At 44.4% G+C, this 24,827-nt stretch overlaps 1 protein-coding gene across 2 annotated transcripts in view; it reads right to left on the reverse strand.

Annotated features, from left to right (window-relative positions):
* Positions 1-24,261, reverse strand: part of LOC127055815 (dimethylaniline monooxygenase [N-oxide-forming] 2-like) — a 29,313-nt gene extending 5,052 nt beyond the window's left edge. Inside the window, exons 1-9 of one of the 2 annotated variants that reach the window (XM_050963249.1) lie at positions 24,147-24,261; positions 22,314-22,568; positions 17,998-18,186; positions 16,129-16,291; positions 14,307-14,449; positions 13,327-13,526; positions 10,710-11,065; positions 8,512-8,584; positions 4,979-6,418 (exon numbers count right to left, since the gene is read on the reverse strand). In XM_050963249.1, the coding sequence (XP_050819206.1) occupies positions 6,064-6,418; positions 8,512-8,584; positions 10,710-11,065; positions 13,327-13,526; positions 14,307-14,449; positions 16,129-16,291; positions 17,998-18,186; positions 22,314-22,445 (1,611 nt within the window). In that variant the 5' untranslated portion in view covers positions 22,446-22,568; positions 24,147-24,261 and the 3' untranslated portion in view covers positions 4,979-6,063. Of the gene's footprint in view, positions 1-4,978; positions 6,419-8,511; positions 8,585-10,709; positions 11,066-13,326; positions 13,527-14,306; positions 14,450-16,128; positions 16,292-17,997; positions 18,187-22,313; positions 22,569-24,146 lie in introns of those variants that run through there. The other variant, XM_050963250.1, reaches the window with a different exon arrangement.
* Between the last annotated feature and the right edge of the window lie 566 nt (positions 24,262-24,827).

The following is a 24,827-nucleotide window of genomic DNA, read 5'->3' on the forward strand; positions in this document are numbered from 1 at the left end:
CTAAACCTAGAGTTGAGAGTGGAGTCCTTGAGGGGGCCATTTAGGGAACTGGGGTAAAAATCTGTCTGGGGATTGGTCCTGCTTTGAGCAGTAGATTGGACTAGATGACCTCTTAAGGTCTCTTCTAACCTTGATATTCTATAATTCTTCAAGCTGAAAGTTAATAACAACATCTGTGCTCCACAATGACACAGGAGAGGCTGGTTGGCCTTGCAACCATCTCAATAGAGCATGAGCTGGCCCACACTGTGGACCTTCAGGAAGCAGTTCAAATCTTTGCAACCAAGAAGGCACAGAAAGCACTACTTTGATTATTCAAACAGATAAAAATGCCAGTGTTTACTATGCAGACAAGAAAAGTTACATTTGCTGTTCAGGCATTTGAAAGTTAAGTGTTACTTAACAATTTAAAATGCCTTGTTTTAAAAATTTTAATTCTCCTTTATATTGGGGTAGGTAGCAGAGCAGTACCATGAGAGGAGTAGAACAGGAAGAAAGCAGAATTGAGACCTTTCAAAGTTTTGGCCTAAGCGAGGGGGTATGTGGGCATCATTTGAGCTCCCCACCTCAGGTGCCAAAATGTTGTGGGCCAGCCCTGGAAGCAGTGGTATGTTCCCCCTCTGGCTCCTACACGTCGGGGCAACCAGGGGGCTTTGCACACTGCTCCGCCCCAAGTGCTGGCTCCGCAGTTCCCATTGGCTGGGAACTGTGGCCAATGGGAACTGCAGGGGCGAGGCCTGTGAATGGAGCAGAGCACAGAGCTGCCTGGCCATGCCTATGCATAGGAGGAGCTGGGGAGGAACATGTCAATGCTTCTGGGAGCTGCTTGAGGTAAGCACTACCTGGAGTCTGCACCCCTGACCCCCTCCTATGCCCCAGCTCTGATCCCCCTCCTGCCCTCAGAACCCCTCAATCCCAGCCCAGAGCACCTCCTACACCCCAAATCCCTCATTTCTGGCCTCATACTGGAACCCACACCCCTAGTCCAGAGCCCATACTGCCTCCCACACCCTAACCCCCTGCCTCAGCCCAGAGCCCCCTCCCATAATCCAAAACCCTCAGCTCCAGCCCAAAGCTTCCTCCTGCACCTGAAACCTCTCATTCCTGGCCCCACCCCATAGGCTGCACCCTCATCTGGAGCCCTCACACACCCCAACTCCCAGCCTGGAACCCCCTCCTGCACCCTGAACTCCTTATTTCTGGCTCCACCCCAGAGCTCACACCCCACATGGAGGTGGACAGCTTCCCCCGAAAGTTTCAAAAAGCAAAAGGCAAATCAAAACCTCGTGCAAGTTTATTGTTTTAGAAAGTCTCATGATTTTGAGCATCAGATTCACATTTTTTGAGCATGCAGGGCTGGCAATCCTGCAGACAGGAAGAATCCAAACCTGAGGCTAACAAGGAGCGAAAGTAAGAAGGGAATGTTCCAAAGAAGGAGGAAGAGGCAGAGAGATCACTGAAGGTGGAGAGGTGGCCTGTTCAGAACGGAGTGCGTAAAAGCTGGAAAAGGAAACTGTCAGGAAAACCATAGGGAAAGAGCCTATGTTAATGACACTCAGCGCAGTATTTAGTGAGGGAGACTTGACACATTCTTCTATTTCAAAATATCAAACCAAAAAAGTAAATTAAATTAATTTACTAAAACCTAACCCACACCATAAACCCCTGCCCTAAGCAGATTTTTTACCCAAGGGACTCCATGAAATCCACCAGGGACTTCCTTACTCTTATCAATTTTACATGGAAGGCACTCAGGCACTATGATGATAGTTAGAGAGATACTGAAAGGAAGGTTATAATATTTTCCCCCAAATTTAATAGTAAATGTTTCATGCAACCCTTATAATAAAGAACATGCTAGGTGGTCACAGGAATTCATTTTATTGCTTGTTATGTAGTATATCAGTACAAACCTGGCCGTTCGCAAAGGGTCAGGTATACCACCTGATGGGCATTGGTATTAGCAGGAACAATGTGTTACAGAAGCAAGTTTTTGTTCCTAGAGTAAAGCTACCTTGATAAAAAGGCAGTATGTGATTCCCTTCCACACCCTTCCCAAGTCCGTGCTTATTATTAATGAAATTAGTTAGTATCATGTGATCCTATAATAAAACCTTCTACTTTACTGCATAGTGTCAAGTGGCAGAGTGAAAGGCCTGATCTACCCACAAACTGGAAATGGCTTAACTAAACCAGTTTAGTGAAACCATTGCAACCCCCTTAGTGAACTTTAAGGGTGCCTAGTTTGGGTTAGCTTCAGCCTGTTAGCTTTTTCCTAATCCATTGAAGCTGAACTGAACTAAGTCGCTTTTAAACCAAAATAAGAGGTTCCATACAGAAGCTAGTTCCCATTTTATTAAGTAAGTTTAAATTCACACCTTTAGTTAAATTTGGTGTAACTTGCAGGGGGGCTGGAACAATTTATATAGTAGGGGTGCTGAGACTCAGTGAACCAAACTGTAAACCCTGGATATAATGGAAACCGTTCAAGCCAGAGCATGCAGCAGCTCCCCTGGTTCCAGCATCTATGGTAATTTGCTGTGTGGATAAGGGCAACATTACTGTAGAAACTGTAGTTCATAACTTCCTGAATTTGGCAGTTTTAAAATCTCAAATGTAGCAGTAAGAGTTTTTACACTGAATTCCCTCAAAACAATAAGAAAAAACCCACCATCAAATACTTTCCCATTTCATAGGCATCAGTCCCTTTCTGCCAGGGCCCAGAAGATGATATGTAAAAGTTATGCAAGCATCATAGAAATTATATACCTATAATGTGTGGCACTTATGATGGTCTCAAACTTTTCCCTCCCTCTCCTAATCTAACAACTTTTCCAACACCTGTCTCCCTCCTTTCATCTACCATAAAAATTGCACAAAAAGCTACTGTCAAAGCCAATGAGCATTTTATTCTAGAACAGTGGTCTCCAAACTTTTTTGATCGTGCACTCCCATCAGTAAAAATTTTTTGAGCCGACCACCTCTACCATTTTTGCTGAATTAAAAAAAAGCCGCTTGGACTCCTGCCCGAACTGATGAAGCCAAAAAAACAAAACAGACTTCTCCTGCTGTGCACCCCCAAGGATCCTCTTGGAGACCTCTGTTCTAGAAGGTGGCTCTAAGCATATGTCATAGGCTAATTCCCAAATCTGGACCTTAGTGTCCAAAATATAGGTACTAGCATGAATTCCCCTAAGCTTAATTACCAGCTTAGATCCTGTAATGCTGCCACCAATCAGGACTTAGAGTAGAGTGCCTGATAGACTCTGGTCTCCCCCAAAACCTTCCCTGGGGACCCCAAGACCCAAATTCCTTGAGTCTCACAACAAAGGGGAATAAACCATTTTCCTTCCCCCTCCTTTCTTCCTCCCAGCTCTTTCCTGTCCTGGGTACACTAGGAGATCACCGTGATTCAACTCCTTGAATCACCACACAGAGAGGAATGATACCTTCCCCCAGAGGCAATCCAGATTCAAGCTCCGTGAATCTAAACCAAAGGGATTCCACCCTTCCCCTCCCTTCTCCTTCCCTGTTAAGTACAGACTCAATTCCCTTGACCCTCAACAAGGGGAAAAAAAAATTAGATAGGTCTTAAAAGCAAAACTTAATAAAAAAAGAAAGAAAAAAGTAAAAGGTCTATCTCTGCAATTTAGATGGTAAAAAGTTACAGGGTCTGTCAGCTTAAGAAATTGGAGGAACAGCCTCCTCCAATAGAAATGCAATTTAAAATACTTCCAGCCAAACTACATAATTGCAAATAAAGGAAAACAAATAAAAAGACTATACCACCTTTCTACATTTGTACTCACAAATTTGGAATAGAAGATTAGAGAGTTGCAGGTATGTGTGGTCACTCTCAGAGCCCAGAGAGTACAAAGCAAAATCCAAAACTACAAACAAAGGCTTCCCTCCACCGAGATTTGAAAGTATCTTGTTTCCTGATTGGTCCTCTGGTCAGGTGTTTGGGTCCCTGTTTGTTAACCCTTTACAGTTAAGAGACATTAACCCTTAGCTATCTGTTTATGACAGCATATAATCATGAATAGCAGCTGTTTGGCAATCAGTATTCTGTTAGCACTGTGGAAGTGTTATTGGCAGTACCATGAATATTACAAAGATGCACATACATCAACCATCAGCTGTAGGTATCAGTCAATTTTAAAATTTGTGTATTTCTTTAAGACAAGGAAAACAATTGGGCCTCTTGATAAGCACTAACCACACATCCCACTTAAAACAAAGTACTTTCAATTACTAGAGTCTCTCCAAATGCATCTTGAACTCACATGAACTTGTGTTTTATGTTCCTGTAATTAGCCAAAAAAAAAAAAAAAAAAAAAAAAAAAAAAAAAAGACCAAACTGACATTTCTCAAGCTTGCCAAAACATGTTTTCAGACTGAGTTGGGAGTTTGCCAAGTTTGACCCTGAAAACAATTCATTATGAGCAACCAAAAACAAATTTGTACTGAAAAACCCCTCTCATCTCAGTCTTGACTGTAGCATCAGTAATACAATACTAACAAAAATACAGCTTTTGCCATGGCTTTGGGCCAGATACTGTTTATCTCAACTGAGAATCTGGCCCCTTATTAACAGGCTAGTTGAGGAGTGACTCAAGCAGTTGTATCTTTTCTCAGGAAACAAGAAGCAAGTTACCCAGCAGGCCCAAGTAACTGGCAACATTGCGCATGAATCATGGAAAGGCCAGAATAGATTACAAGAGTTATCCCCACCCACCATGCATTTGACAGGTTTGCTACCCTGTAATTCTCACGAATGGTTTGTCTAAGTGGATTGCAGCTGTCTATAATGCCTCCTGTAACAGCTGCATGACAGCTACAACTCCCTGGGCTCCTTCCCCATGGCCTCCTCCAAACACCTTCTTTATCCTCACCACAGAACCTTCCTCCTGCTGCATGATAATACTTGTACTCCTTAGTCCTCCGCCCGTGCCCGTGCCCGTGCCCGTGCCCACACCCACACAGCACAAACTGAAGTGAACTCCTTTTTAAACCCAGGTGCCCTGATTAGCCTGCCTTGATTGGTTGCAGGTGTTCTAATCAGCCTGTCTGCCTTAATTGGTTTTAGCAGCTTTCTGATTACTCTAGTGCAGCCCCTGCTCTGGTCACTCAGGGAACAGAAAACTACTCATCCAGTGACCAGTATATTTGCCCTCTTCCAGACTCCTGTACCCTACTGCTCTGGGTCTGTCACAGTACAGTTAGAAACTTTAGAGGGTAGGCCTCACTTTCTTGCATTGCAGGGAGAAGGACACAGCACACTTTACAGATATTGATAGGGCCTGTCTGTAATTGCTGGCTTGCAAAAACTGGTCTGTGTTTCTGCCCCTACTGTCATTCCAGATCTTGCTTTCAAATATGAAATGAGGAGGTTTAGAGTAACAGAAACAGTCTCTCACACTAAGGCCTAGTCTACTCTCATCTTTTGTACTAGTATAACTATGTTGGGTAAGGGAGCAACTGTTTACTAAAATAGTTATACCAGTACAACCCCCAGTGTGGAGGCAGTTATAACAGTATAGATTATTCCCCTTCCCATATATAGGAAGCAGCAACAGTGCCATAAAAGGTCTCTTATTCCATTAAAGTCATGTCAATGCTGAGGGTTGTATTGGTATAATTATATCAGTACAGGCAGAGGAGTACAACTTTTGTATATAGACAAGCCCTCAGCATTTAAACAGCTCAAATCAACAGATCAAAGTGAAGCTGCCTAAGGGATTTAGTAACACAACCGCATGTTAATTGAAATGGGAGCTGCGTGAGCAGAGTTTAGGCCCAGAAGGGACCACTCGACCATCTAGTCTGACCTAAACCCATAGCTTTGCTAGAGAGCTCCAATCAAATGGGCTGATTTTAAAAAGTGATGATGAGCACCCACAATTTTCGTTAGGGCCAGTCAGCAGCTGCAGATGCTCAGCACCTCTCTGGATCAGACCCATGGACTGGAATATGGCAAGGAGGTTGTTATTTTTAAGGGAAAGATTTCTATAGAGGGCAGAGCGTCACTTCACATTATTGAGACCTGACATAAGACAGCGCTCAGGACTGCTGGAGACTAACAAAAATTGCAGCGAAGAGAGCAAGGAGACCAAAGATTTTAAGCAAATATGAAACCAGGGAATTGTTTGAAGAGTTGCGCACCACTCGCGTTCTTGTGGGTTTGATGATCCGTGCCTTTTGGGTCAGGATGGCATTTCTGGCTCCATCCCACTTCCCAGGGCCGGTCAAGCGGAACTGGAAGGGGCTGCAGGGGCCAAAGTAAATTGTCAGGGCCAGTTTGGGATCCTTCAGAAGCAGCGGAAGGATTCTGGGTCTCGCATCTGAGCCCTCGGCGAGCTCATCCAGATATTCAATGTGATCAGTTTGCAACGTCTGGCTGCGGCTGGTACCAAACCTTAGGAGAGAGCAAAGAAAGAGATGCCCCACATCTGTCATAACTGTTCGGTGACTCATATATATTGAATCTGATACTCCCAATTCATACAGTGCTAAAGGGATGTCCTGTAGAGAACTGTTAAATAGCACGCTAACCTATTGCTAAAAAGAGAGAATGGAGAAAGACAGGGAAGAGGACAAGATATGGGAAGATTGAGAAATAATGGGATTCAGAGCCACAAGAAGCACCCCAGATAGACTTGTGGATAGCTGCGGCTCTCTGATGTAGCATCCAGTTAAAGCAAAGCTAGCTCGAGTGAAGCTGTGGCAGCATGGGCAGTTGCTCAGGGCAGCTCCCCCTGCCCATGACCCTGGGTACATATGTAAGCTGCCATGATTACATTGCTATTATTAACCAAGATCTGAGCTACCTCTGGTATGTCTACATGTGCTGCAGTCCCATCTCCACATTGCAATGCAGACATACCGTAAAACTGGCTGAATTGTAGTTGCCTCCATGCCAAAAAACTGTGGACCTGAATTTGCGGAGAACAAGGCACATTTACCGAACGTTGGCATCTGCAGGTTACGAACTATTTGTGAAGAACCTGGCATGTTTGCATTACAAATAATATCCTACCTAGTGCATTACTCATACCTTAGACAATCTTAATCCCTTTCAACTGCAGTTGACTCCCCATTATGGGCTCACAGGGACAGATTTTCAGAACTGTGTTCATACAAACCACCTACATGTAACAGGTCATTGGTATGTGGAATGGTGCTGTTCTGGCTGGAGTGGTGTACATTTTTTTGCAAGGATCACAGCCTCATAGTAGTCATAGATGGAAAAGAGCTGTTCTACTCAGACCATCTTCTTACACTCCCCAAAACTCTATAATATGTAATCTAAGGCCAGACGGGACCATCGATCTGCTAGTCTGACCTCCTGTATATCTCAGGGCACTAACACCACCCAGCACCTACCACCCAACAACCAAAATTAGACCACAGTATTACAGCCCACAGGTGACTACCGGTGATTTCAGGTTAACATTAGAAAAATGGAAACCTTTTCAATTCAAAAGACAACCTGTGAAATATTTCAGGCTGGAATAAGCAGAACTTTATGTGAAGAATTATTGCTATGCATTCAGTGCTTGGACATGACAGCAATGAACACTACAGAGAAACTTTCAACTCCAATTTTTGCAACCTGCTGAGCCCTTAACTCTTGGCACCCCAACTATTAGATGCACAGATTAAGATTTCCAGAGGACCAGCATGTTTTATAAGCTTCATATTTCTGCAGGACAAGGAAGCTAGTGAGCCTGGCCATCCTTTACTGTAGCTGCCTTCTCAATGAGGCCTCTCTCTGATCAACAAAATAAACTGTGTGAAAGACCCTTGGGGATATTCGTATAGACTCTCTGATGAGGATTTGTAACAGATCAAAAGGGCATGTGGTTTAAGGCTGATGAATATAATATCCAATGCCCACCAATCTGAAGGAGGATAAAATCCACTGCCACTCTTACACAGGTGTGAAAAGGGAGATGGAAGACACACCATAGGGAGGCTGGATCTAAAGACAGTGGCGGCGGAGTTCTTCTGGAAAGTGTTCTGAAAGGTGTCCTGGTTTCCTTTCAGAGCAAGCATGAGAATGGCATTTCATTGCCACAAAATAGCAGAAGGCATCCTTGGCTAGTTTGGGGTTATGTTCATCAGGGGCTACTAGGAATACTTGAGACTACACTGATATATGCGGTTGATGTGGTTCCATAATCCTTTTCCTGAGGGAGTGGAATTGTGCAAGCCTCGTTAAAGTATTCAGTCTGGAGGGAATACACACACAGGGTCTGGCAGCCAGAAAAGAAATGAGGGGAACCCAAATACTCAAGGCATTTGGAATATCTGCCAGCGAGCTAGTCATTGAGCAGATGGTGTATATTTTAAACACATGAAGATATGAATGTCAGCCAAAGCTTCTAGAAGACTTTGGACTGTATTTTCTGAGGAGCGTGAGAGGAAGGAGAAATATTTCCTCTATACGTATAAACTGCTCCCATGATGAGTGGAGAATAGTACTATTAATTAGGTGGTGTTTCATACCACTCGATCCTCTTCTTTTTCCTCTTGACAATGTCAGTCATCATGGTGCTCTCACAGGGCAGCGCAGACAGCCCTAGAAAATTAAAGTGGCTGTTACTAATAAGCAACAAGAATTAGAGAGGGACCCCCAAGTTCAGAGCTGGATTTGGGAAGCTTCCTGCCCTGATCTGTTACATCAAGTGGTTTGCACATTCCACTACAAATGCTTAAAAGTGTTGCTTTGTCAAGGCCTCTGCAGCAAAGGGGACTGAATTCTCCATCATGCTGCTCCAGTTTTGCCATGGGGACTGTGACAAGACAAATTCATTTAATCTGCTCTTGCACCTGGCTCCAATTCAGCCTTGGGTCTCTGAGGTCCATCATCCAAGTTACTTAAACTCCTAACTTCCACTGACTTCAGTGGAATACCTTGCAGATCTGGGCCTCAGCGCTTTCACAAACACTCATTAAACCTTACAACAGAGAACTGTTAGGCAGGGAGATATTGTTACAAATAGCAAATCCTAGCTTATGGCTGGCTGAAATCAATCATGTGGCAAGTGCATTTTTCTAGTTGCTCTCCTTAGTGAGGAGTTTGGTTTAAACTATTAAACTCTCAGAAGGGGAAGAAAAGCTTTCCTTTACAACGTTAGTTTAAAGGGATAATACCTAAATTACAATACCCTGCCAGCAGCTTTTGTTTCTGTAGCAACATCAATGCTCATGATGCTTTACAGAGAAGCTCTTGCAAGTTTACAGAGAGCTGCACAATGAGACAGAATTCTAGTGTAGCTGTCTGAAAGATTGTTATGTGCATCCATAGCAACAATTACACTTCTTGACTTTTCTTTTGGCTATTTTCAAGATTTGTTGTTCCTTAAGATAAGTTTCGACCCAAGAGGGTGACTAAGTCTTGATAATTTATTTCAAGAGGGAAAAAAATGTCTGAATATTATACAAATTTTACAGATGGATAAATGAGTTTAGGTCACTTGGCCAAGACCCTAGGGTAGTAACTAAGTTCCAGAGCTGGAAATAGAACCCAGGAGTCCTGGTTTCAACTTCTCTCCTTTAACTATTTGATAAACCACTAGATAACACTGCTGCCTAGAAAAATATCAGAGCTGTTCATTCTTAAGTGAAACCTACATTTAGAAAGATTAAACCTGATTTGGAAATGTCTGTCTGTTATGAACAGGAGTCAGAGATTGACCTGAGCACTTCAGGAGGCGAGAGATTTAGTTTACCTTTCATTCATTCTGATAGCCCAACTGCTTTGCAAGATTATCAGAGAAGTAAGAGATAGTTGGGGTTGGTCCTGCTTTGAGCAGGGGGTTGAACTAGATGAGCTCCTGAGGTCTCTTCTAACCCTAATCTTCTATGATTCTAAGTAAGATATCAGTGATGAAAGCAGTGGACACTAAATAGCTGCTTCAGAAGACCGCTCTGTAAGAAGTGTAGCCTTGTTCTTTTCCTGGGTAAATATGCTTTCAGATGTATTTCTGTGGCAGGAGCAACCTAGGATCAAACCAGTTGCAGCTCACAGCTCTTGATTTCTCTTCCAGTCCCCAATTTTACATATTTATTGTAATGATCATATCCCATTGATATTCTCAGATCTCTTTTACTGATTCTTATTGGCTGCAGTGACATTCTTGGATAAGAATACTGACACCGCAGTTCCCTGCTTTCAGATCTCCGGCAGTAAGCTACATTCGAGATTAATATATGTTAAAGCTGATGGAACCATTGTGATCATGTTAGACCTCCTGCATCACACAGGCCAGGGAGTTTCACCTTGTTATTCCTGTATTCAGCCCATAACTTGTGGTTGAGCTAGATTAGGGCAGTTAATTAACCTCACAGTTAAAAGAAAAATCAGAAGTGGTCTGTGCAGACTGAGCATGCTAATGAGGGATATTAAGGAGTCAGTCCCATGAATGGGAGTCAACAAATGTGAAACTTTTGAATTTAGAACCTTTACCAGAATTGGCATCCTTTGCCATTCTCTCCCTGTTCTGTATTCCCATGTATCATTCTTATCTAAATCAAGCATGTGAGCACCTTGCAGCAGGGATGATAAGCCAAATTGAACCCTGATGCAAAGGGCACTAGTATTGATTTCAATGGCAGTTGTGCCCACTTAAGGCTAAATCTGGTCAAATGTTTGGCGTGTTGGCAATTATTATGCATGTAACACAACATACCCATCCACATACCTTTAAAGACTCTTGTAGCCCAGCGAGCCTGTAGCTCTGCATTTGGCATGATGGGCCCAAGCGGCTGTATGAGGCCAATGACAGCCAGCGTTGGCTTCTCCAGAGTAGGGGGGAAGACTTGTTTGTACAGCCCGACCTCGTTGTTTTCCACTTTGATGACTGACTGCTCCAGGAAGGGGAACGAGAAGCTGTAGCCAGTGGCAAAGATGACAACATCCACGTTGTCCTCCATAGTCCCATCTTCAAAGATGGCAGCGGTTTCGGTGAACTCCTTCACAATGGGCTTCACCACCACGCTGCCACAGAGGATGCGGCTTGGAAGGTCATCATTGAACACTGGCTCTTTCATCAGGGCTCTGGAAGGAAACCAAATGGTGGAGGTGTCTGGTTTGTTGAGGCTATGCAAAAAGGGTGCAAAGTCCTTACATCCTACCTCCCCTAAATAACCTGGGAGCTGCCAGGACTGAGTACCAAAGATCCTACAGCTAGTCAGCTGCAGCAAAGCTGTTATTAATTTCACTCTATCAGGCATACTTTGGAGAAGGGTAAGACTTGAAGGATTGGAATGAGCTGACAAAGTGCATATCGATAGGACTACAGACAAGAAGCACGAGGTAGAAATAGCATGTTAGGAATACCCATTTTACACCCTGTTATTCCTATTTTCATAGGTCAGCAGGGTCCGTAGTAATAGAGTGTCACTGAATCATACAGTCATTCCAGGTTCCGCACATTGGGGCTAGGTCTTTCAATGCAGCTGTCATAAACATACGGCTAAGGGTAGCATAAAATCCCTTCTTTACCTGTAAGGGGTTAAGATATTTTAAATGTAATGAGCTGGGGCATGTGAAAGCCAACTGCCCCAAGATCCCAAACAGATTTCCAATGTTATGAACGGCATCACACCAGAGGTCCCCAGGCCCAGATTCCTCCCATATACCCTCAGAGCGAAGGGAAGCTGTGAGTGTGGGCGGGAAGAAGGTTATCGCATGGAGAGACACCGGGGCACAAGTGTCAGCTATCCACCAATCCTTAGTGACCCCAAATTCATCAACCCAGAGGCCCAAGCAGCAATTCAACCCTTCATGTCCAACTCTTAAACTTGCCTACAGCCAAGTTGCCTGTCTAGTACAAGGGCTGGTCAGGAATGTCGCCTTTGGAAGTCTATGATGATACTGTCTGAGAGGGAAAGACACAGGTCAATCACTGAAAAGGAATGTTACATCATTGCGTATACTCTAGAAAAGCTACGCCCATATATTTGGGGATGGCATTTCCACCTGCAAACTGACCATGCTGCACTGAAGTAGCTTCATACTGTCAAGAAAAATAACAAAAAACTTCTTTGGTGGAGTTTAGCTCTCCAAGATTTTGATTTTGAAATACAGCACATTTCAGGATCTTCTAACAAAGTGGCTGATGCACTCTCCCGTGAAAGTTTCCCAGAATCAACTGGTTAAAATCATCTTTGACATGTGGGAAATATTGTTAGTTTTTATATAATCAGTAGTAGCTAGAGGTGCATGTGTCTTATTAATTCTGTTTTCTCGTAGAGCTCCAGGAAGAAATCACAGCCAGTGTGGACCAGGCTGTTCAACACCATCTGTGATTTGGGGGTCGTGTCATAAACTTACAACTAAGGGTAGCATAAAATCCCTCCTTTACCTGTAAGGGGTTAAGAAGCTCAAATAACCTGGCTGGCACCTGACAAAAAGGACCAATAAGGGAAGAACATACGTTCAAATTTGTGGGGGAAGGTTTTGTTTGCGGTCTCTTTGTTGTTCTCTCTTGGACAGAGAGGGACCAGGGCAGGAAAAAAAACATCTCCTAAGACTCTATCTGAAATAAGCATTTAAGATTACAAAAATTGTAAGTAATGGCAAGGAAATTCATTAGATTATCTTTTCTTTTAGCTTGTGAATTTTCCCTATGCTAAGAGGTACTGTATATACTCGTTTGTAAGCTGAATATTTTTGGTAAAAAAGTGACGCATCAAAGAGCAGGGGTTGGCTTATAAATGGTTCTACACCAAAATTTGATGATTTTAAACTCTATGGAATCTCCTCTCCCTCCTCCCTCGACATTTATTTTCCTGGGGAATGTACATGTTTTGATCTTGGACCCTTTCCTGGCATTTTAAGCAGAGATAGGCCCAACCCTTCACATCTGAATCCAGATTTCAATCCCAGTGTTTTGCGGGGGTTAAGATTGGAGGGTTAGTTTGGTCTACTGCAGGATTAAAAAAGAATTACACATGTGTGTGGATAACGAGAACATGCAAAAGTGTAAACCCTCATGCTTCAGGGCATAATCTGACCACTAAGTGATGGCGGTTAGGAAGAAACTTGCCCATGAGTGTCCATAATTGCCCACTACAAAATGTCTTGCACCTTCCCCTGAAGCATATGGTCCTGGCCAGTGTCAGAGACAAACTGAGGTAGAGGGACCTCAGGTCTGAGCTAGTCTGGTCAGTCCTATATTCAGTAAGAGTTTAGCCTGAGTAAAGAGTGAGTGAAGCATGAGTGAGGACAGAGTATGGCCTCATAATAATTACATGATTCAGATTACTTTTCCTCTCCAACTACTCACAGATCAGCTGAATGTTAAAAGTGCATACCTGTTTTGAGGCACCAAGCCATAGTTTTCATGGTTAAACCATTGGTTCATCTTCTGTTCATACACCCGTTTCAAAAGAGGCCAAGGCAGGATACTTCTGATCAGATTGCTAAATCGGGTGTGAAATACAGTGTCCCAAGGGTAGCCGTCATCATAGACACGGCTCATTACCCATGAGCCTCCTCTAGTGCTGATGAACACCTACAGGGCAATATAGAATTCCACTTTAAGCAGTGACAGTCTTCCACAGCACGTGCATTATCTGCATTGCAAACCTCAGCCTAGGTTTGTCTCCAGACATTGAACATCTTCTCCTGCTTGAGGCTACCGAAGTTAAAACAACAGAGAAACAACGTCTCAGAACAGAGTCGGAGGGGCTGGGAAAAAACACCCACTTGAGATTGCTTTTCATTGCTGTGGAGGCTGATTCTAGATGTACCAGTCTCAAAGGAAGGGTGATCTTGTGTAACTCAGGAGAGCTGGGTTTGGCTCCAGCCTCCCTTTGTGACCTTGGGGAAATTGCTTAACTTCTCCTTGCCTCAGTTTCCCACCTGTACAATGGGAATAACTCCACTTCTTTTCTCCCACCCTTTGTCTGTCTTGTCTTTTTAAACTGTAGGCTGGTCTGAGTGCAGGACCTTTTGCTGTGTGTATGTACCGGGCCTAGCACAATGGAACTTTGATTGCAGGTGGGACCACTAGGTCCTACTGAAATACATAGAATAAACAATCAAAATAATAGCAACCAATCTTTAGAGGCCTTTTTTCCTGCTCCAGAGAAGCAAAGATTTGGGCTTTAATGCCTGGGATGCTGCATATTCTAGGTGATCGCTGCTTTTAATAAGTCTCTGGGCCACAGTAAACTGATGTGGCATGTAATTTACTTACATGCCACATCAGCATATGTTATGGACATAGTATATGGATGCCTGCCACTGTCCTCACCCCAAATCACAAGGGTAGCAAGCTAAGTCACACTACCCGTTTGGCTCTCTGACAGAGCTCCACGGCAATATCCGATGCAGAGTTCCCCATTCCAATCACCACGACTGTCTTCCCCTGAAATCCTTCGGGGCTCTTGTATTCCCGGCTGTGGAAATATTGGCCCTTGAACTTTTCGATACCTACAAGGAGAGAAGGAAGGATTGGAATCTCAGCGCAGAGATGGGTTTTAAACTGCTAATGCTCAGGTATGCGATTGTACCTGGGTCCTGGGTGGGCGGGGCTAACCCGCTTGTGCAGCCATGGTTTCACCGCTAGTGTTACTCAGTCTAGCTTTGATCAAGCTGGGGTACACATGCTGCAATCACACCTCCCGATTACAGTGTAGACATACCCTCAGCACCAGATTTGGAGCATCTTAAAATTCTGGGGCATTTGGCTGCAGGTTTTGTGGGGATGTCAATTGGTTTGGCCTCTTATGAATATTAAATTCAGATCCAAGTTTGTATTTCAACCCTCCTGCCTCCTCCCAGTGTTTAGAAACATTGACTTGAGAAGACGTCTAGATATGTTTTACTAGAAACAAAAATGAGGTTTCAGTGGAGAGCAGTGCCTTTCATTCATGGACACATTGGGTGTAGCCCTCAGGTCCTCTTCCACCTGCTGTGTACTGCTCATGCAGTGAACAGGATGAATGTTGATTGAAAGGAGTGGAGATCCTCCCCGCTGCACACCGTTCTTTGGCGGTGTGGGAGGGATGTGCTGGGGCAGGGCACAACGCTGGGTGCAGGTGGCATAACATGGCAGCTCTGAAGCTGCTTTAAGTTACCCCAGGGGCTGTTATGTTCCTCATCTGGTCCAGAACTGGGAGAATGGAAAGGTGGGCCCCCACTCCTTAGCTGCACTGAGTATACACTCGTTGCTGTAGAGGTTTGAGCCCTTTGTCTGCAATCATTTCTCACTCTCAGAGTTAACTGAGTGGGGATGCCAGCTGGCCTGTGCCAAGTGTTAAGAATGGAGCAAATATTTGAGCATGTCTGGTATGTTTGGCTAATCCACTCAAAGGCCTAGCTGCATTTTTGTGTCAAAGTTTGTGTTTGTGCCTGATTTATGTTTGTGCAAAACTTTGATCATGCCAACAATTTTGCTTCAGTACCAGGAAAAACCATTCCGCTAAAGTAGAAACTGAATCAACCTTGGTTCAAAACCAACTGACCCCAAACTTTACTTTTACCGGAAGAGCTGAAAATATTGGAGAGAGTGAGAATTTAAACATTGTGACTGAGATTTTTCAGGGCAAAAAGAAGAGAAGGAAGAAGAAAGCTAGCAGAGAAAAGAAGAATCAACATGTTTAATATGGCAGTGAAGGTGCTATTATATATATAAAATACACAACAATATAGGAGAGACAATAGAATCAAACAGATAACAGCTTCTTGATTTGAGCTCTGCATTGTTCATGGCCAGGTATTTGTTGAATGTACAGAATTTCACAATGCTCTTGCTTTAAGTTAGTCTGGTTGTGTCAGGAAAGCAAACAGCTGGGCCCTATCTAGCACACATTGAAGTGAATGGAAAGATATCCACTGGCTTCAGAGGACGTGGGATCCAGGTCCATCTGAAGTAATGATTTGGATAATCCAATAACTGTAATGGTTCCAAGGGACTAAAGCCTCAAGAGAGACAAGAAGGAATAATCAGATCTGGAGGAACTAATTAAACTGGTCATGCAGCGAGCCATAGGCTCTCACTCCAATACAGGAATATAAACAATTGTCCCTAGCTGTTCCCAGTTTTTTCACCTTGTTAACCTGGACCCCAAATACACCCTGTAGGAGGGCTTTGCAAACACAGCTCTTACCAGGAAAAGACTGCATCGGGATAAAGGATTCTATATGGTGACCCATGCATACCATAACGGCATCAAACATGGTGGATTCTTGCTTCCCATCACTCTCGGTGACAACAATCCACTGGCCGGTGGTAGAGAAATCCTGGCATTTTCTTACACTGATGACTGTGGTCTGAAAGTAAACCCGAGAAAATACATAAGTGCTTTGGCCCAGCACCATGTGTTAGAGGTGATCTGTTGTGACTCACATACTCAGAGTAGCTCAGAAGCTAGGAATGAACTGGGCTCCACATTCAGGTTTGACTTAAAGCAGGAATGCCAACCATGTAATTTACAGGCCAGAAATGGGTGCACTTAATCCAGCCTACTTGACAGATCCAGACTTTCCAGAATGCAAGCTTTCATTTAACTGACAAGGGAGACTGTAGCCCTTACGGCTGCAAACATAAACTTCCAGCTGTGAATGGAACATAGTACTGCCATAGCCTGAAACAGCTCAGAGACGAGTGAATTGATCCAGTTCACCTTAACTGGGCATTAACTCTTACACCTTATGGTGACATTTTGGCTGTGTCTACACTAGGGTTTCATGCCAAAAGTTTCCCCGCATTGCTCCCTCTCCACTGGTGGTGGCAATGATGGCAACGCTAGGTTGATCAGGTTCTTGTTGCTGCTGTCTTTCATTACCTGTTGCCTAGCGTGCTCAGAGCAGATCTGGCCGACAGAGTGGTAAAAATGTCACCTGACATCAATATTTCATCACACTATGTCTCCCACTGTTGCTACCAGCTTTTATTACCTGTTGCCTAGCATCGCTCAGAGCAGGTTTGGGTGACAGAGCTGTAAAAATTTTGCTACCACTCATGGCCGCCCAGAGGATTCAGGGGGCCTGGGACAAAGTAGGGGAGCTGTGGCGCTTGCTCATGCAAAGGGCAGACAGTAGCAAGGTGCCTCACAGCCCTGGGTACCCCTGGGGAGCAACACAGACCTAATTAATTGTGAAATTTGGCCCTTGTAATAGAATGAGTTGTATTCACCTGGTTTAAAGCAATTTAAGAAACGCAAAGAAAAATGATGCTTTGGTCTCTTTATTCTATTCACTAGCCTGATCTCTTCACACTGTTCCTTGTTCTGACATCCAGTGCTTTTTGTGGGGTAGAAACAGGGGTTGGGACTGAATCTGTGAGAAAAAGGCCAGAATCCTGCAAGTGTCCCCTCTCACTATTGAGGGCCTGGTCAGAATTTTGGTCGATCATCTACCCTGTTGAATCTGAATCCACTTAGCATCTAATCCATGCCCTAGCTGCCCTTTTCCCTATTGTCGCATTGTCCCTTTTCAGTCACCCTGTGCTGGTCTTATCTCTCTTCCATAATACTGATTCTGCTAGCCTTCCCCAGGTCCTCCACCCAGCAGAGAGTTAACCTGAAGCAGAGTATTATCAGAAAGCAATCTGTTCCCCAGTAGCCAGGTCAGCTATAGTTCTAGAGACAAAAGGTGCTGGAGATAATATTGTTTATTGGACCAACTTCTGTTGGTGAGACACACAAGCTTTTGAGCTTTTGCAGAGCTCTTCTTCAGTGTAAGCTCAAAAGCATGTCTCTCTCACCAGCCAAAGTTGGTTCACTAGAAATATTACCTCCCCAAACTTATTTTGCATATATCCTGGGACCAATATGGCTACAACCACAATGCATACAGCTGTAGTTCTACAAACACATGCAGAATCGGTAGGTTACGTTATGTAACAAGCCATTCTGAATTTGTGCTTGCTCGTTTTCCTTAACCTAAAAGACAAGTTATACTGCCTGTAAGTAGGGGACTGGCTTTTGTGTATAGAAAATAAATAAGTAGCAGGACTCTATTTTAATGGGACATACCTTGAACTTGATGTATTTCAGAAGATCAAAGTGCTTTGCGTACAGTTTCAAATATTCCAGGAATCTGGTGTTGTGCAGGAAGTTTGGAAAGTGTTCAGGCATCGGAAAGTCACTGAAGCATGACATCTCCTTGGAGGAATTGGTGAATACAGATTGGTAGATACTGGCTCTGCCTTCCTCTACCTTTTCCTAGAAAACGTCAGACAAACAAATGAGTATTTTGAAATGTTACTAGATAGTGCAAATCTGCAGTTTTCCGTGTTGCTGTGTGGTGCTCAATGAGTCTGAAGTCCGATGCATTGTGTGGGCTCTCACTTCTGTCTAAGCTTCCCAATGCAGAGCCAAAGTGATCTCTCTTGCCACAAGTTTTTCTTTGTAGCAAATGTTCTCCTTTGTGAGGATGGTCTTGTAGAGAAGAGTCTGTGCTGGAACTCAGGAGATGTGGATTGCGACGCCCTATGACACTTTTGGAAGTCACTTAGGTCCCGATCCAATGGAAGTTAGGAGCCTAAATATCTTTGAGGATCTCTCTGAGCCTCTGTTTCCCATCTGCCAAATGGGGATAATGCCACTGCCTTTCTCCTGTGCTTTGTCTATTGAGATTTTTAAGTTCTTTGCGGATGTCTCACTTGGTGTATGTACAGTACTAAGTTAGGGCATCTAGATGCTGCTGTGATACAAATGATAAGCTGCTGTTCTAGCAACTCTTATGACTTGTGAGTGGTCTTTGCATGCTTGGTTCATGGTGTTACTGAAGTTTGAACAGGTCACTATTTCATGGCCATCTAAGATCATTTACAGTCCACTCCCATGTTACAAGACTTTTGCAAGACTCATTTGTGTCCTAAAGACTTCTTCATCCTTTGGCAGACATACAGGAAAAGTATTACTTACTTCAGCTCATCAGCACAGAATTGCATGCTTGCCCTAGTGTCCATAGACTATTTACACTGACACCATAATTCAGCTACATTTTTAACTGGGGGAATGGCAGTATGAGCTGTAATTTACCATTCATGGTTGCTGTCTAATGAGCTTATTCTTCTAGGGCAAAATTTCATCCCTGGCATTACATGGTAGAGACTTCCTGTCAAACACAGCATAGTGTACATATAATTCATATTTAAACAAATGCATCAAAACACTCCACAGCGTGCACAATTCTCTCCTTTGGGAGAGAGTGAGAGAAAGAACGAACCATACGTGACAGAGCTTAGTCATGTCACTTAATGCATGACTGGAAGGTGCTCAGGTATTTTGGTAATGAAGGTGGTAAGAGCCTCTATAGAATGTCCATCAAGGCTGCATTTGATCCTTTCTATAAAGTATAAAATTAAACTCTATACTTACAAACACACATTTGGCATGATTTTGTCTGTTCTTGCTGGGGTGTTAGAGGAATTCCTGTGCATGTACAGTGCTTGCAGTGTGGCTTCTAGCCATCACCAGAGCTGGGGCAATTTTTTCTTGGAGGGTAATTATTTAAAGATTGCCCAACACAGATCCCCTTTGCTTATACACAGTCATTGAGACCCAGCTGAGAATTAACAGGCTATTGAGTTCCAGCAGCTGTAGGGTTGCCAGTTTTGGCTGGACATATTCCTGGAGGTTTCATCTTATGACATATTAGTCTTTAATTAAAAATGAATGTTTAATTTCTGGATACTCCAGGACAATCCTGGAACTTTGGCAACCACACCATCAAGTCCAGACACATTGCAGCTGGATCACTCTGCTTACGTGACATGGAAAAGAAAATAAATCTGTCTTGGGTTGAAAAAAGGGGAGACTGCAACCAAGGTTCCTCTTTGTGTCAACTGGCAGAGGGCTCAGAGTGCAAAAGGATTTAGGGATCCCCAAACTTACCACGCTGTGTGCTGCCCTCCACTCCAGAGCAATGGTTGGGAGCTGAGGCCAGGAGAGGGGCCATGGCTCCTGAGGGGGTACACTGACAGAGGGAAGGGGGGGGCCAAGGCTGGGGCTGGAGCTGTGGCCGGGAGCCACGGGCCATGGTCAGGGGGGCTGACAGCCAGCTGGGGGCTGGGCTGGGGCAGGGGCTGAGGCTGATGGAGGGACTGGAAGTGGAGTCATGACTGCGACATGGTAGGGGCGGCTGCTGGGTGCTGAACTGTGGCTGGGCTGGGAGTCAGGGGTTGGGGGTTGCTCCCTCCCCACCCACCCTGTGGCAGCTGGCCTGTGCCCCGCTGTGCCTCCCGAATGTTCCTTCACCCCATTAGTGGGCTGCACCCCACAGTTTAGAGACCACTGCCATAGAGTGTCATGAAATATCTCTACCGAAAGCCTGTGTCACACTAGTCACCATGCCCACTGGGAGATGTATGTAACTCTGTTTCTAGGCAGAAGCACAATGTAAAGTAAAACACAAGCCAAACAAGAAAACTTACCATCTCCCCCAAACTTTTAGGTTTTCTTTAGACATTACAAAGACACAGAAAAATGGCACATACTTTTATCTGTCTTTGCCTTGACTACATAATATTCTCTCAACCTTTCCCCCCCACAAAGGTTTCACTAGGGGGTAAACAAGCCACATTAGCATAATTAACTCATGTTGGGGAGATAAACAGTTATTCGGCCAGCTCTGAAAGTGAACATAAAAACAGCCTTCAGTAATTCGTTCTGCATTCAGTTATGTTTAAAGGACAGAGGGAAATAAATGAACTCTCAGACAAAATTTAGGACAGGCCACATTTAGTTGTTGAATGCAGGTGAAATGCAATGGAGATACATGTGCTTACCCCAGGTCTGAATATAACACAATGTCATCTTGATCTCAGGGAAATACAGCATGAGCCAGTAAATTTACTTTTAGAATTGTTTGATTAAATGTAAAACCTACATTCAAGCACTATTACATTTCACATGTGTGAACACACAAAATGTGGGAAAATGCAAGAGCTAAGGTGACTAAAAAGGAAGAAATATTGAGCTTGGGTTCTTCATTTGTTTTTTTATGAAAAATGAATGAGATCGAAAAGGGTTTGATTAGGGGGAAAAAAAAAAGTTTTTCTCCGGTAGGTTTTTTTACACTCTTGTCTAGTCTGAAAGACTCCTGGCAACTGGAGCGCTACTAAAATTACAACACAAATAGGCAAGAGAGAAAAATTGGGCAACTGAGAGGAAAATGAACTAAAAGTTCACTTAGTTAGAGTGTTTAAATCTTCGCTTTGTTTGTTTTGGCTAACACCTATTTATCTCCAGTATTTACTGGACACTTGGAAGGAAGAATGTCTTTGTTAAAGACTGAAAACCTCTTTCCATTAGAGCTCACAATGTACATCTCCAGCAAATGAACATAATTAAACTTTCTCCACCCCCTGTGAGTCCGCCTGTAAAATCAGGGGAGAGCAGACTTGTCCTACCTAATATTTACACAGTCAAATAAAAAAAAAAACAAAATCACCTTTATAAATAACAGCCCATTGCCCCCAGACTTTCAAGCCTGCCAGAAGCATCAAAAAGCAGCAAAAAAGAGGAGACATGTTTGTCACAAAATCCCTCTGCTAGTCACTTTCCAGGCTCCAGGGGCAAGTTCAGGAGCCAGGCTGCAATCAGTCGCTCCTGTCACAAAGGAGAACGGGGCTGTGCAGGGGGCAGCACAGAGAAGGTGTTAAAGAGTCTTGAAGTCTCAGTGAGTTTCCCAGTGGTATGTCATAGATCACGTGTCACATAACTACAGTTGCCAGCCATCCAGGATTGTCCAGGAGTCTCCAGGAATTTAAGATTAATCTTTAATTCAAGATTATGTCATGTGAGGACACCTCCAGGAATATGTCCAACCAAAACTGGAAACCCTACCTATAACTTGACTGTAACCGTGACCACCCCCCAACACAGCTGTGCAGCCCTGCCCTGTGCCATTAGCAATAAGAAGGCAGAGTTGTAGGAAAGAGATCTGTGTTATGCATGCTGAGAGGCCAGAGCTATGTACTGGGGCTCCAGGATATGTGTGCAAGCAGCCTGGACCCGGCTTGCATTCCTGAATTCACACCAAACTATGTTCCTCCTCAAGTGTGACCCTTTTTCTCTAGTTCCACTGATCATCTGACATGTCCCAGTGCCATTGGCATGGAACAGCTTCTGTGAGCTCCCAGACACCAGAAGGAATCTGCTTCAGGGCTACTCCTCCCTCCTCGCTTCAGAATTTTTCCACCCACTGTTTCCCTTCTTTGCTTCCCTCTGTGCCTGACAGCAGAGGGGATCTTAGTCCCTTTAGCAAGGTCAGAACAGAGGAGGGTCCAGTGTACAAAAACAGCCAGTGCGCCAACTCCACAGGCAACGAACCCCCCACTTACTTTGAACCTCCAGAGCCCCCCGATGTCATCACTTCTCTCGAAGCAGGTAGGCTGCAGCCCCTCATCCAGGCAGCACTTGGTGGAGGTCAGTCCACTCACGCCAGAGCCGATCACAGCAACTCTCTTGGCCATGGTGTACCGGTGTCTGGGAGGATCACACAGTCTGGTCAGTGCAAGGAATCACCAGGGAATGGGGTCCTCGTGGCTTCAGTGGAATGGTTTAGGAATTCAAGTCAGTGGGTCCTCGACTCTGCTCTGTGGGAGGAGGATGGAATGGAGTCTTGAGTGTTCAGGTGAGTTCTGAGTATTGCCAGTGCTGCTGTGAGCTTCCCAGCAGTGCCCTGCTCCTCAGTTGCCCCTTATAGTCCTTTCTGATTCCCCAAATGGGATAAAGGGAGCCATATGGTGGGGTAGGAAAGATGCTGAGAATGAACTAAGCTTTGTGGAGGGAATATGTTAAATATCGGGGACTCCAGAGCACAAGCTCAGTGGAAGGAGAGGGGTAGAAGAGAAGGAGGCTCTGACTATGCTGGGGAGGTGGCCGTGAAGGGGTATGAGGTTAGGGCACGGTTAGGGGGACAGGATGAAAAGGATGGATGATTTGGGAGATCGGAGACATTTAGGGGACAGGAGATAACATATTGGAGCTGCAAGATAGGCACAGGGGATCTATAATAACTATACTGTGCACTCCCAGAATGCTCTCCACCCTCACAGTGCATCAGAAACATGAGTGACTGAACCCTCACAAGAATAATGTAAGGCTAGAAATGGGGAAGCTGAGGCACAGGCAGGCCCAATGAGTGGTCCAAGCTCAGAGCTCTGTGGCAGCACCAAGTGTGGAGCCCAGGTCTCAAGCTTCCTAGCCCTGTTCACCAGTGAGGGAGTTTGGGGAGAAGGGTAGGGAGAAGGAGGGGATTGAGAGCAGGATGCAGGGATGAGTGAGAGGCAAGGTGAAGGCTGGATTTATGGAGGAATTGGGAGGAAGACTGAAGAAGCAGTAGGGAAGGTCTGCAGAAGGTCAAGGAGACTTCAGGAAAGGGAGGGAAACAGGGAACAAACAGAGGATGAAAGAGGAGAGAAGACATGGTGTGGGAGTGGAAATAAGAAAGTGAAGCGTGAGGACCAATCAAAACAGCTGTTTGAAAAGAAAGAAGAGTAGGAAAAAGATCAATGCAAGGGAAAAACCGCAGGATTCTACAGTAAACTGTGATCCAGGGAAAAGATACTGAAACGAGTGTAAGATCCAGCATACAAGGAAAGAAAGGGGCATGAAGGGAATGAAAAAGTGAAGAGTAGCAGGAGTGAAACCAGAGATGTCATTTGATTTCTATATTTTGGGGGCCAGCTCCAGCCAGGCCAACGGGGTCAGATGTGTGTGGGGAAATTCCACACCTGCCCAAGGCTTGTAGTCTGGGCGGCAGCATCCCTCCTGCCCTTCCTCCCCCAATCTACACTCTTTGCTGTGAAACCAGGAAAGACGTGGTGCAGTAAAGATAAATGGATTTGGAGAAAGTTTGCAAAAACCAACATACAAACACTGTTTGAGCTATACCATATGTGTATTCCCCCCACTCCCCTATTCATAATCCCACCTGACTGCTCCCACCCCATTGGCTTGCCCCTTTATCCCTAAATACAACCATCATTATGTGCCCCCAAAACACAATGCTCATAGGTCTACCTACTGTAACTAGAGTCCTTCTCTGCCTTGGGTTAGAGAACTGGAGGCAGCAGCTCAGAAGGTAATTGTAGTTTGTAGCTAAGCCATGCTGTCTGAATCCCCCCCCCCCCCCGTTCCTTCTCCTCCTATTTTGTCTTTCCATGTCTTACCTGTTTTTCCCTTCCCTTGTGGAGCAGGCAAACTGCCTCTTCACAGGCTGCTGGGTAGGAAGATTAACACGCCCTAACAGAACAAGGGGCTTTATACTTGGGAGGAGTTAACCTTTCCCTTTCCCAGTGTTTATCTCACTGCTCAGACATGTGCCCTGTGGGTTCCTGGTAGAGACGACTCAAACAGTCACTGGGAGTTTGGACTCCAGAGGATCTGTCTTGTAAAGCCTGAATGAAAAGCAAACCAGAAGCCTGGAGGCAGGGTAAATGGGAGCATAGTTTGTCTACACTTGGAAATTGACTGGAATAATTTTTCCCCCATACAGAAACCCTTGGAGGCCATTGGCAAGATACTCTCATGACTCCTCTCAGCTCTGGGACCCTCATGGATAAATTTTTATTAATTTTAATACATTTAGAATTAAATTGAATAGATTAATAAAAAAGGGAACATTGGACTGGGATTCCACCAAGGATCGTGTGTTGCCAACCCTTGTGAGTCTCCCAATAGTTGATGCTTGACTTCAAGCTCCAGCTCCTGGAATCAAGTGATTATGGGAAAAAATCTCATTTTTCTGTTTGTTTAAAAGCAAGTTTCTTGCTCTCAGGGTTGCAGAGAAGCTGGAAAATTTGACCCAAATGTGCCCTCACAGCTTGAAAAAACAAAAGGCGAATACAAAG

Source organism: Gopherus flavomarginatus, chromosome 7, assembly GCF_025201925.1.
Source record: "Gopherus flavomarginatus isolate rGopFla2 chromosome 7, rGopFla2.mat.asm, whole genome shotgun sequence".
NCBI classification, from domain to species: Eukaryota; Metazoa; Chordata; order Testudines; family Testudinidae; genus Gopherus; species Gopherus flavomarginatus.